General features: G+C 38.4%; 1 protein-coding gene across 2 annotated transcripts in view; it reads left to right on the plus strand.

The window, feature by feature from the left end:
* Positions 1 to 9889: 9889 nt before the first annotated feature.
* Positions 9890 to 14117, plus strand: part of LOC124151948 (collagen alpha-1(I) chain-like) — a 108185-nt gene continuing 103957 nt past the window's right edge. Inside the window, exon 1 of one of the 2 annotated variants that reach the window (XM_046524653.2) lies at positions 9890 to 10297. In XM_046524653.2, coding sequence (XP_046380609.2) covers positions 10135 to 10297 — 163 coding nt within the window. In that variant the 5' untranslated portion in view covers positions 9890 to 10134. The remainder of the gene's footprint in view (positions 10298 to 14117) is intronic. The other variant, XM_046524654.2, reaches the window with a different exon arrangement.

Genomic DNA, 14117 nt, shown 5'->3' on the forward strand with positions numbered 1-14117 from the left:
AACCTATTATTGTGGGTTTGAATCCCGGTTTCTAGGTTTGTCAGCACCACACCTGTGCTCGTGGGTTTCACTGAAGTGGTAAACGTCTGAGACGTCCCTTGGGGCCTCCTGCATTAAGCTGACATGCCGTTATATATCAAGCAACGTTAAACCCAACTCACTCACTCACTATATGTACAAAGCAATCCTGGACCTTCATCCCACAAATAATAGTAGTGCTATGATTGTTGTAAATAAAAAACATCAATGCTAGAGAATAACCAGTCTCAATTATCTGCCAAAACAGATTCCATTGGGCATCAAAAGCTAAATAGTGGCAAAAACTTTATGAATGGACCGCTGGAAATCAGCAACGACACCAGGTGTTCATGAAAAGGAAAGCGTGTCCTGCCCTTCGGGTAGCCACTCACACTGTTTGCAAAATACTCGGCGTGTGTTTGTTACGTGACATCGCTCAACAATCAAAACAGATAAACCAAACAATACTTTTAATTAAACACTGGGAAAAGGCCTCCCCGCATAAATGTATTCCTTGATGAGTAAAATACTGGAAAACAGTTTTTGACTACTGTTGGACTCGGAATATTTAGGGATTTTTAAAAAAAAAATTTAAGTGGAAAAAATAATGAAACCTGCAGCGAAATTTGTGATGATGTGGGCGGTGCCTGAGAACCAAGAATATTTTTTTTTAGCCTAGTGCACAGCATGTTTGCTATACGAAATGATGGCCACCCTAAATAGATTCCACAACGGACACATTAGTGTATTATTTCTGTTATCAAGGTTATAAAATGTCATTCATATACTTTATGTATAATGTCTTAGCTGTTTGTACCTATCCTCCAGTGGGTGTATATATACTATAACAATTATATCTTATTATCTTATGCTCATCCTCAAATCAAATGAATTAAGCTGTTTGTACCTAGCCTCCAGTGGGTGTATATATACTATTACAATTATATCTTATTATCTTTTGCTCATCCTCAAATCAAATGAATTAAGCTGTTTGTACCTAGCCTCCAGTGGGTGTATATACACTATAACAATTATATCTTATTATCTTATGCTCATCCTCAAATCAAATGCCTTAGCTGTTTGTACCTAGCCTCAAGTGGGTGTATATATACTATAACAATTATATCTTATTATCTTATGCTCATCCTCAAATCAAATGAATTAAGCTGTTTGTACCTCGCCTCCAGTGGGTGTATATATACTATAACAATTATATCTTATTATCTTATGCTCATCCTCAAATCAAATGAATTAAGCTGTTTGTACCTCGCCTCCAGTGGGTGTATATACACTATAACAATTATTTCATTATCGCATCCCCAACCCCACAGTAATATTGTAATGTTTGGACTCCAAGTGGGAGTTTCATACAATATATCTTCTTCTACAAGTTGTTCCAATACCAGAACATTGGTATTTGGATAAAAATCGTCCAGGAGACCTGCCCAAGAACTGCCCAAGGAACAATGGAAATACATTGACAAACAAGATATTTCCTCTGCACCGTTGTGATTTTATATTTGTCACATGTGCCAATTTTTTAATAAGAAATTGTAACAGATTGCCCCCACCCCTGGTAACCCTCACTGACCCAGCAGGGGATGGGCATGGCAAGCCATGCATGAGTGGTGGGGAGGACTGAGAGATCAAATTTCTTTTGCAGAAACTGAAACAAGATCACCATCCTTACATTTAACAAGTGTTCTAAATTTAACTTTGGTTGGTGGGAAAGTAGTATATTGTCCCCTGTCAGCTCCATATGGGAGCGATATATAAGATCGTAGCAACCGGCACCACGACAGACTCCAAGACAGGCCTTTGTGAAAGGAATTTTGGTTTTCAGTTTTGGAGCCTAAACTAGCCTGAAGGTTATTTATGGGAGACAGCTTTCTGAGCATGGCCTTTTTTGTTAGAAGTGATGAAAAGTTCAAGCTTACAACCAAAATGTTATTTCATATTGGAGACAGAGTTGATCTGCTAGTGGAACCTTACAAATGGAACGTATGACTTTTGATTGCAGACAGATTTTGTACAAACCCATGTTACATGAAGTTAAATGTGCCTACCAACACGTGTTAATAGGACCTGAAAAGCCAACATTATGTTTATTTAAGATGTAAGGGACTGGTGGGGGAATGGGTGGGTGGGTGTAAAAGAACACCCCCATTTTATGTAACATTTCTTCTTGAAATACATGTAACATTTTTTCATGCCCCCCCCGTTCCTTTTCATAAATAGTGGGTCTGTAATTAATGTTCAAATTTATTACTTTTTTATTTGACAAAATAGAACCTTGTCATTTTTTTTATGATAAGGTCTGATGAAATACTTGTTCTTGATTAAACAGCTGAGTTCCACATAAGATAATATGGTCCAAATTAGCAGGCTATTGGGAATCAGGGTTATCTCAGCTGTGATACGGTGATAAAACCAGTAGGTCAAACGTCAGTGTGAAGAAGAAGAAATTTATTGCCCGAAGTGCCCTCTTGGGACCGAGTACAAACATGACATATGCATATAATATCCTGATGAATGTATAATCTGTCAATTGTAAAACTACTGTAAATTCTGCACAGCAAGTTGCAGCGCCCATGGCCTTGATTTTGAAATATAAAGTTTAGATATGTGTATATATTTAGAAAAAATACAGTAACAATGATCTCGAGTAGATTCTTTTTTGTGGCAGCATTGTAAATATAACCATCAAACAGGTAGACACATTCCTAAAAATTGGAATATTTGCTACAATATGAGAACTTATAACACTCATACAGTGTATCTGTGGTTGAACTTTACCCAAACAAAGTAAAAGGATTTTGCAGTACACACACATATACACACATATGCATTGCATGCATGTCATTATACAGGTGTAATAATCTAGAACATGTTGTTTAACCCTATTTCACCTCATCTCACCGTGACCCGTGAAGATCCGGTGTAAAATAGGTCTTCAGCAACCCAAATTTCCCAAATTGTCCAAAGACTTGAGCAAGTATCAGTAACAATTCCCAATTATTATAAAAAACAACCATATCAACCATATTTTAACCTCCAGTTGCTCGGAAATTAGTTGCTTATTCAACCTTTCATAAAAAACTACTTCCCACCGAACTATTCCAATACTTCCACAATTTGTATAGACAAAAAATAGAGTTCCTGAAACACAATTCCCCTTATAACGCCCTAAGCATACGCAGACAACCTGTCTTTCAACGATGTGAAAGAATTTTCCTGTAAATGTGTTTTTCATTATGTACAATTAAAGTTTAGTTCATTATAAATGCATTGAACATAATCTTGTACAGGTTAGACTGACATTCATACAGAGCGGAAAAGTTCTTCGTAAAGACAAATACTATACGCTGTGCATATGAGACTTGCATAAGGGTTGCCACTTTAATTACTGCACCCATAACACATGTAATCCTTAAAGGGTTATAAATGCATCTGAGAAGTTTAGAATGTTTGTACAATGGGTCTGTAGGGCCCTCACCAAGCCATGCTTGTCATACATTGAGGATCAGGTGTCATCATACTCAGATGGCCAGGATTCTTATGACAGCCATCAACCAATGACTAGACTTGAATATTCACAGGCCACTGTGATAAAGATGGAATAATGCTGAAATATTGCTGACTGTGGTATAAATAAACTTGATTATTCACAGACCACTGTGATAAAGATGGAATAATGCTGAAATATTGCTGACTGTGGCATAAATAAACTTGATTATTCACAGGACACTGTGATAAAGATGGAATAATGCTGACTGTGGCATAAATAAACTTGATTATTCACATACCACTGTGATAAAGATTGAATAATGCTGACTGTGGCATAAATAAACTTGATTATTCACAGGCCACTGTGATAAAGATGGAATAATGCTGAAATATTGCTGACTGTGGCATAAATAAACTTGATTATTCACAGGACACTGTGATAAAGATGGAATAATGCTGACTGTGGCATAAATAAACTTGATTATTCACATACCACTGTGATAAAGATGGAATAATGCTGAAATATTGCTGACTGTGGCATAAATAAACTTGATTATTCACAGGACACTGTGATAAAGATGGAATAATGCTGACTGTGGCATAAATAAACTTGATTATTCACATACCACTGTGATAAAGATTGAATAATGCTGACTGTGGCATAAATAAACTTGATTATTCACATACCACTGTGATAAAGATGGAATAATGCTGACTGTGGCATAAATAAACTTGATTATTCACAGACCACTGTCATAAAGATGGAATAATGCTGACTGTGGCATAAATAAACTTGATTATTCACAGGCCACTGTGATAAAGATGGAATAATGCTGAAATAATGCTGACTGTGGCATAAATAAACTTGATTATTCACAGACCACTGTCATAAAGATGGAATAATGCTGACTGTGGCATAAATAAACTTGATTATTCACAGGCCACTGTGATAAAGATGGAATAATGCCGAAATAATGCTGACTGTGGCATAAATAAACTTGATTATTCACAGACCACTGTCATAAAGATGGAATAATGCTGACTGTGAAATAAATAAACAGTATTTATTCACTTATATTTTGGGCCAAAGGGTAGCCTAGTGGTTATGGTGTTTGCTTGTTGCATCAATACCTTGGATTTGGACCTGTGTTTGTTCATTTGAAATCATTAGTTATTCAGTGATTAAGATCCTTTTGAATGGTTGAAAGGTGGTTTGTGAGTGAGTGAGATATTTTTGTGGGACATTACTCAATAATGCACCAATATGGTGTGAAAAACAAAGGCTGCAACATTCATGCTGTTGAATCTCAGGTTGAAATACAAGCTTCAAAATTAGTATTCAAAAAGTAGACACTTTTCATCTGTAAAAGAAACTTTTATCATGAAAAGCTTTGTTATGTTTATTTGTTGACTCAGCACTATTCTCCCAGTTTGACAGAGGCCTGTAAATAATCAAGTCTGGACCATACAAACCAGTGATTGTCAATATGACAATGACCCGTGAAGATCCTGGGTAGAATAGGTCTTCAGCAACCCATGCTTCCAATAAAAGCCACTATGCTTGTCGTAAAAAGTGACGAACCGGATTGGGTGGTCAGGCTTGCTGACTGGGTTGATGCAGGTCATCCATCCCAATTACGTGGATCGATGCTCATGATATCAACCACTGGATTGTCTGGTCCAGACTTGATTATTTTACAGACCGCTGTCATATAGCTTGAATATTGCTGAGTGCGGCGTAAAACAACAAACCAAAACCAAACCAATATGACAATGATCCATGCCATTGATACACAAGCAAGTCCCCTGGCTTGACCTTCCAATCCATAATGGGGCGGTCGGGTAGCCAAGTGGTTAAAGCGTTCGCTCGTCACGCCGAAGACCCGGGTTCGAATCCCGACATGGGTACAGTGTGTGAAGCCCATTTCTGGTGTCCCCTGCCGTGATATTGCTGGAATATTGCTAAAAGCGGCGTAAAACCATACTCACTCACTCACTCAATCCATAATGGTAACCGCTTAAAAACAGCACAAGTTGCTGAAAATTCCAAAATTTCATGTTCATATAGCTATAACTTATGTAATCTTACTTATTTAAGTGTTTAATCTTTACACTATTGTCCTCTGCCTGTTTACATGTTTATGGAAAAAGTGTGCTATGTTGGACAACTTTGTCTTATCCATTTGACCGTTTATGTCACTAATATGTGTACAAGACATAACTAATTTTATGGCTTTGTAGAAGTAACTTTAGTCTTGCTCCAAGGCTGTACTGAAAGAAAAGTCCATGGATGTGTAGTACCCCCTGGATTTCTTTCTTCCTAACAGGCAAGTCTAGACTCTAAGGACTCCAGTTTTTATAGGGACAACTTGTTCATATTATTTACATAATCTAGAAATTATGATTTAAACCAATAGTTATTACCATATATACTTCTGCAAGTTTAAAGTATCTTGTATATCACTGATAACAGACTTTAATGCTTACATTTGCGTACATTATTGCACTGAATGCAACGTTAAAATACCTCTGAATTTAAGAAAGTAATGTAACAATTTTTCCTAAGCCAAGAGCGCTTAGTTTGGAATGCTAGATAACTCCCTACTTTGTTTTTGATAAGGAATTCTACCAGTACTTTGATACATAGGTTGCAGCAAGATATACCATTCTGGAAAATGCTGACATGTGATAATTCCTATATTTCCATGCCTGGTTTATTCCAAATGATATTGTCTAAGTAACTAATAAGTTCATTTTAATAAATATCTAGTTCGACTTGATTTGTGGGAAGTGTAACCTGATGACGGCGTAGCAGTTATGCAATGGAATTACAGATAATAGTTTCCAAATGGTAGATATGATCAGAGGCCATATATGATACAAGCACAGACCTGTTGCTTACTGACATGGGGAAAAATTTACCCTCTTGACTTTTCTGCAAGTCATTAGGAGTGGTTTTCTGTGAATGTCTTAATGTTCTTCCACGTGGCAGCCCCACAGAAACTGTTTCCGAGGAGGACATACCACGAAGCAATGGTGGGGGAGGAGGAGGACACCTAGGGACTTGTTTGTTTCTCAGTGGCCAGACAGACACAAATGGGAGAGTTGCTTGTGACAATTCTTGGGTGTGTTTCTTTCTTAATATCCAGATTTTGTTTGTTGTGTAACGCTGCCTTGATTGGTTGGTTGGTTTGTTGTTTAACGCCGCACTCAGCAATATTCCAGCTATATGACGGCGGTCTGTAAATAATCGAGTCTGGACCAGGCAATCCAGTGATTGATATCATGAGCATCGATCCACGCAATTGGGACCGATGACATGTATCAACCAAGTCAGCGAGCCTGACCACCCGATCCCGTTAGTCGCCTTTTACGACAAGCATAGTCGCCTTTTACGGCAAGCATGGGTTGCTGCCTTGAGCAATATTCCAACTATATGACAGCAGTCTGTAAGAAATCAAATCTGAACCAGAGAATCCAGTGACTGAAATCATGAGCATCGATCAAGGCAATTGGGATATGAAGAAGATGACATCAACCTAGTCAGCAGCATATGGTGCCCCCATGGAGATGGTATTTTTTGGGTTGGAGAGGGGGAGCTCATGCAAACTGTTGTGCTGAGCCATGCCAGGATCTATTGTACATGGGTTTGAATCCCAGTTTCCCTCTGATTAGGTTCCTTTGTCCAGAGCTAGCTGTGCTGTTAGATGGACCAGTTCTAATGAATTGAACCATATCTCAATGGTGTGCCTCCCCATGGAATGGCTTGACACTGTGGAGCCCTGATGCTTTTGTGGACAGGGCGGTGACTTCGTGGAACTGTTTGTTTCTGATAACTCTATACTGGTGTGGCCTTACAAGGAATATATAACGGTCACTGCTGCATTCTGAGGTCAAAAAGTAAAAAATTTGCAGTCAATTTTTGTAAAGTGTGCAACCTTATTTGGATAAATCTGCACATAATTCTGCAAAGTTTTCATGAATTTTGTAGTATTGCACCTGATTTTTATGATACAGTTATCCATTGCTAGAATAGCTTATTGAAGTGATTCTGGAAATCACTTGTGTCAACATGCATTTTCAGTTAAGCAATTATACAAAAGTAAAGTTCACTCCAAAACAACATAAATATCTGTTTACACTTTTAAAACCAGCTTTCAACTCACATGTTTTTTAAAAGTTTGGGCAGATAAATGCAAAATTCAGTACAAGTTCTGCACAAAATGTGATTTTCTGCAAGATAGGTACATCACGGAATATAGCGGGGACTGGTATAACTGCAGTTTACATAGCTTGAGACATTTCCTGATATAGTGTATGTATGTGTTTGTATGTACTGGTAATATATGTTGGTGATATTTAAAAGAAACTATCAGTTTCAGAAGGTTGATCAACCCAACAGATGAACCACAAAGTTAAACAAAAGTTTGTTAAGGAAATGTTTGTTTCTCAGCAATCTTAATTTTGTTTCAATGAATGGAATGTTTCAAGTTTATTTCAAAATAAAAGTTTTATAGATTAATAATCTAAATCTCAAATTGTTTATACTATTAGATGCACCGTGATTGATCTATGTGCATTGTTTAGATGTAAATGATTAAAGAGCTGTTGTAGACAATGTTCTCACCTGATTTCTTAACCATCCCAGCCCCTCCGACCAAATACCACCTGAGTTAAATGACACTTTTCCCTTAAGTAAACCTGAAAAATGCCATAAATTATTTCCAATTATCAATAGAAAAGTTTCAGTTTGAAAGGGCCTCCGGTGGAAATTTCGAGTTAAAATAGGTCCCCAGCAGGCTATGCTGGCTGTAAGAGGCGACCAAATAGATGGGAGGGACAAACTCGTAACTTGGTAGCATGGATTGTTGCTCACAATGTCAGTCACTGGATTGTCTGGCCCAGACTCAATTATTCACAGGCCACCATCTTAGGGCTGGGATATTGTTGAGTAACGTTTAGCAACAACACGTAGGGAGACTAGGTTTCATGGACCCGTGAAGATTCCGGGGTAGAATAGGTCTTCAGCAACCCATGCTTGCCGTGAAAGGTGACTATGCTTGTCGTAAAAGGCGACTAACCGGATCGGGTGGTCAGGCTCGCTGACTTGGTTGATACATGTCATCGATCCCAATTGCGTGGTTCGATGCTCATGATGTCAATCACTGGATTGTCTGGTCCAGACTCGGATTATTTTACAGACTGCCGTCATATAGCTGCAATATTGCTGAGTGCGGCGTTAAACAACAAACGAACAAACTATGTTTCATGGTCTGGTACATGTTTCCAGTCGAGGGGTAGACATTATAATTAGTGACTTATAACTAAAACATTCTTTGTTAATTAATAATTAACTAGATCATCATCATATTTGGATCTGCACACAAACTGAGAGCATTGTGAATGAATTGAGACAAACTGGTTAGGCTATCGATTTATCTGAACCTAGTTCCTCTTTAACTTGGGAGGGGGATGAATCTCGAATGGCTCTTTGTGTTCTCATTTTACCCCTGTGTTATGACATCTGCAAAAGACTCCCTCGGGGTCAGGTTGAAACAGTTAGATGGATTGAACTGACCAGCTGAACCTGGTCATTGGGTTGGGAAGGAGTCATGTTCAGTATAGGGGGCGTCCATTTAATGGAGTCGGGGGGGGGGGGGGGGGGGGGCCTGGGTGTTTTTGAAGGGGAAAAAATATTTTTGCCTCAGTTTAAATAAAAATGTTAGCTGGCTATGAGGGGTGTGCTGAACATAATTGGTTGGTGGATGGGGGTGAACAGGTTAGGTTCCTCATTTCAAAGTAAAAAACTTGTGTGTTTTGAGGTAGTGACTGAAAAAACATTCTATCTAAAAAAAACAAAAAAACCAACCTTCCACATATTTAATTTTACTCACTACCTTTTGTTACTGGGTATTATATTTTTGTTTTCATTTATTGATAAAAGCTTTGGCTTCTTTAATTCATATATTTAAAAAAAATGTGAAATTTTCAAAGAAATTTTACTGAAGAAATGTTCAAGAAACTTTTTAGGAAAACTTCAAAATACTCCATCTTATGCAAGAAAATATTTCTTCTACAACTTTCGCTAATGACCAAGTGCAAAATTTCATAACCAATGTGTAATCCCAACTGTGAACTGTTACTTTCCACTGAGCCAATAGTCCTAATAGATCACAGATGGTGTAACACAAATTAGCCTATGGCCAGCCAAAGGTCAGTTAAATCTTGACCATGTCAGCAAGGTAACGTATTCCCTCCCCCAGCCCCGTATCCCCTAGTCAGGCAATAAAGAGCTATATAGCCCAGTGTGATGGTACCAGTGCTGAGGGCATGGCTAACACGTCAGCAGTTTCTCTGTGAACCAGCGTCCCTTCTCTGTGCTGTACTGGTCTTGGAGCAGCACTACCGCTGCAGGAGGCACAAGGCACGCTTGAGGTCTCTTAACACTCCTTAGCTCTACATCAGGCCTAGCAGCTCGTGAAACAGCTCACGAGGGCAAGGACTAATTTCAGTAAACCTGTCCATGTAATGGCTCCCTAGGATAGACAGAAGAAGACAAAGATAAAGAGAGCAAAGAAACAAGGAAAAGGTTTAGGGAGGAATGCAAGGATGGGGACAGGAACTGTGCTAGGAATAGGGGCCCAAGTGTCTTTCAACTTGCTCAGCCAAGGAATAAGATGTGTTAAGCTGACACCAATGTTTGTGATATTAGCAATTGTAGTATTGACTGTGTCTCCAGTGACAGAATCGGCCAATGTGAAATTACCATCAGGTGAGTGAAGCATGTTTTCCACAAATTGAACTTGAAACAAAAGAACTGTGATCTGTTACTCTATTATCAGTCACTGACCTCATTCCTAGTCCACTGATAAAATAACCCCCTATCTGTACTAGGGTATCCATAGCCAGCTCTCACACTGAAATTCAATACCCCTGTCAAAGCTGCAGAAATTGTAATCATTCAACCAAGGGTTTGAAAGAATGTCTTGGAGGGCGACAATGCTTCCAGCATGTGCACACACAACTGTTGGTCATCATGTGCACTGTAGTTGCAACACTGTCTTGCCACCTTGCATAGGAATCTTGAAAGTGATGACTTGGCTGGAATTGTTATCGTGGACACCTAACACCCTCTGATAACACACATTTGTCAGTGTCACATGGTAGGACGTTGTACACTTTCAGGAAGAAAGGTTTTGACTAAAGACTTTATTCTCCAGGGCTTGGAACCAGCATCCATTACTGATCAGAATGTTCCTTTGTCTGCGTTAGGCTTAATAAGAGAACATGTATGTGTATACTACTCAAAAAAAGTTTAGAAACGACTGATTGTTTCCCCAAACTCTAGTTACACTGTCATGCCATGGCAGATTGATTATAGTAATATGAAAGAATGGGAGGTTCTTTAACTTCTTTCCAGTAGTATATGTTTATGTATATGGTTCCTAGTTTCATAGATTTGGTATTGTTTCTCATGAAAGGTTGGTTGTCTACTTGTTGTTGCAGTGTCCTCAAATGTTTCTTTGTTTAATACTTGCTTAAAACAGATCTTCTTTTTTTTTTACCAAGGTTACAAGATTTATTTGATGGCCACATCATATTGTCAGTGTCAGAGATGGTATCATTCATTTTCTTCCTTGTTTCCATATTTAAGATATTTAATCAGGCAAGTAGTAAGATCTTGAATAGATTGAAGGAATGAATGGATGGAGTCTCCTCTGTATTACTGTACCAGTTCTGTGTAAAAGATTCTGACGGAGCGTTGTTGAATGAATTAAGGAGTGGAGCATTTTTGAATGAGTTGGAAAAGGAGAGGAGCCTCTTTGAATGATTTAAGAAGGAGTGGAGCATTTTTGAATGATTTAAAAAGGAATGGAGTGTTGTTGAATGAATTGAGGAGTGGAGCATTTTTGAATGAGTTGAAAAAGGAGAGGAGCATCTTTGAATGATTTAAGAAGGAGTGGAGCATTTTTTAATGATTTAAAAGGAGTGGAGCAATTTTGAATGTGTTAAATAGGAGTGGAGCATCTTTGATTGACTTAGAAATAAGTGGAGCATCTTTGAATGAGTTAAAAGGAGTGGAGCATCTTTGAATGATTTAAGAAGGAGTGGAGCATTTTTGAATGATTTAAAAAGGAATGGAGTGTTGTTGAATGAATTGAGGAGTGGAGCATTTTTGAATGAGTTGAAAAAGGAGAGGAGCATCTTTGAATGATTTAAGAAGGAGTGGAGCATTGTTTAATGATTTAAAAAGGAGTGGAGCATCTTTGAATGATTTAAGAAGGAGTGGAGCATTTTTGAATGATTTAAAAAGGAGTGGAGCATTTTTGAATGATTTAAAAAGGAATGAAGTGTTGTTGAATGAATTAAGGAGTGGAGCATTTTTGAATGAGTTGAAAAAGGAGAGGAGCCTCTTTGAATGATTTAAGAAGGAGTGGAGCATTTTTTAATGATTTAAAAAGGAGTGGAGCATCTTTGAATAATTTAAGAAGGAGTGGAGCATTTTTGAATGATTTAAAAAGGAGTGGAGCATTTTTGAATGATTTAAAAAAGAGTGGAGCATCTTTGAATGAGTCAAAAAGGATTGGAGCATCTTTGAATAATTTAAAAAAGAGTGGAGCATCTTTGAATGAGTTAAAAGGAGTGGAGCATTTTTGAATGAGTTAAAAGAAGTGGAACATCTTTGAATGATTTAAAAGGAGTGGAGCATTTTTGAATGAGTTAAACAGGAGTGGAGCATCTTTGAATAATTTAAATAATTTAAAAAAGAGTGGAGCATCTTTGAATGAGTTAAAAGGAGTGGAGCAATTTTGAATGTGTTAAAAAGGAGTGGAGCATCTTTGATTGAGTTAGAAATAAGTGGAGCATCTTTGAATGAGTTAAAAGGAGTGGAACATCTTTGAATGATTTAAAAAAGAGTGGAGCATCTTTGAACGATTTAAAAAAGAGTGGAGCATCTTTGAATGAGTTAAAAGGAGTGGAGCATCTTTGAATGGGTTAAAAGGAGTTGAGCATCGTTTGAATGATTTAAGGAGTGGAGCATCTTTGAATGATTTAAGGACTCAGGACAGATTTGTTAAATAGTTTTGTGTCAGTGTTTGAAACTATGCATAGTCAAGTGTTAATGAGGACATGACCACTGAGAACACAGAAAATGTTGAAGGACTCAATCTGGTTATGTTATGTAAACCAAGGTGTCTGACCATGCACAAAATGAGATGTCTATCTAATAGCTGTAGTTGATAGAGACTTCGAAACTAGGATCATTAAGAGTGATAATAGATTTCAACACTTTTGTATTATATAAAAAACATGAAAGACAAACAGTGCATTAAGTGAACTTGTCGATTGTCAATCAATGTGACATTTTGTAAGGTCATGAGCAAATTTTGCTGAATCAGCACTTGAAGTCTCTCAAATCCTTGCAAAAACAAGAAGGTCAGATCAATTTCTGATAAATGGATCACCAGTTTGCTACCAGTGATGACTTGCCAACAGCTACCATGGATTGAAACCATCTTTCCCCCATGCCAGATACATTCAGTTACTCTCAGACACATTCAAGAGCTTTATTTTGAAGCTTATGACTGAAATATGGACTAGCCATAGCAAGGCTTTGACTAGATAAAAGGTGTTACTCGTATTTTGTCATTTTATTGGGACTGTCATACATTATTCAATAGACCATCTGCCAATTTTCATTGCTGGAATATTGCTAAAAGCGGCGTAAAACCATACTCACTCACTCACTCTAGTCCTAGGGGGCGGTGAGGTAGCCTAGTGGTTAAAGCGTTAGCTTGTCACGCCCAAGACCCTGGTTCGATTCCCCACATGGGTACAATGTGTGAAGCCCATTAAACCATACTCAAGTATTAAGGAGCCTTCTAGTCCTAGGGGGTGGTCGGGTAGCCTAGGGGTTAAAGTGTTTGCTCGTAATGCCGAAGACCCGGGTTCGATTCCCGACATGGGTACAATGTGGAAAGCCCATTTCTGGTGTCCCCCCGCCATGATATTGCTGGAATATTGCTTAAAGCGGCGTTAAACCATACTCACTCACTCACTCACTCACTCACTCACTCACTCACTCACTCACTCACTCACTCACTCACACTCACTCACTCTAGTCCTAGCTGATAAAGGGATGAGTACAGGCTGCTAATACTGAGAAGGAGATGAGAATAAAATGAGCACGATTGTTAAAGAATGTATGCTCTGGGTCTGTCTGAGGCACTATCACCAACTATTGCCAACTGACATTATGGATTGTACCCATGAAGGACTTGAACCTGGGTTTTAGGTTTGATGAGCAAGTGCTTTGTCCACTGGACTACTCCACCAGCACACATTGGTAAAACTGGGACAAAACACACCACGGAGACAAGGTTCTCAATAATCTTCATGACTGTTTGCTGTTCAGCAAATCTGACAGGCCTCCAGTACACAGAGACCCAATTCTGACCAGAATGTCCATACAGAAATGATTGTCTTGCATTGTGTTGGTGGTGGTGAAGGTTGCCGTGGAAGAATTGGGCGGAGCTTGCCATCCTAGCTGTAAGACAGGAACAATTCTGCTGGTATGCAGCGCACATGTT

The sequence above is a fragment of the Haliotis rufescens genome, unplaced genomic scaffold (assembly GCF_023055435.1).
Source record: "Haliotis rufescens isolate VD_foot unplaced genomic scaffold, xgHalRufe1.0.p SCAF_8, whole genome shotgun sequence".
Lineage (NCBI taxonomy): Eukaryota > Metazoa > Mollusca > Gastropoda > Lepetellida > Haliotidae > Haliotis > Haliotis rufescens.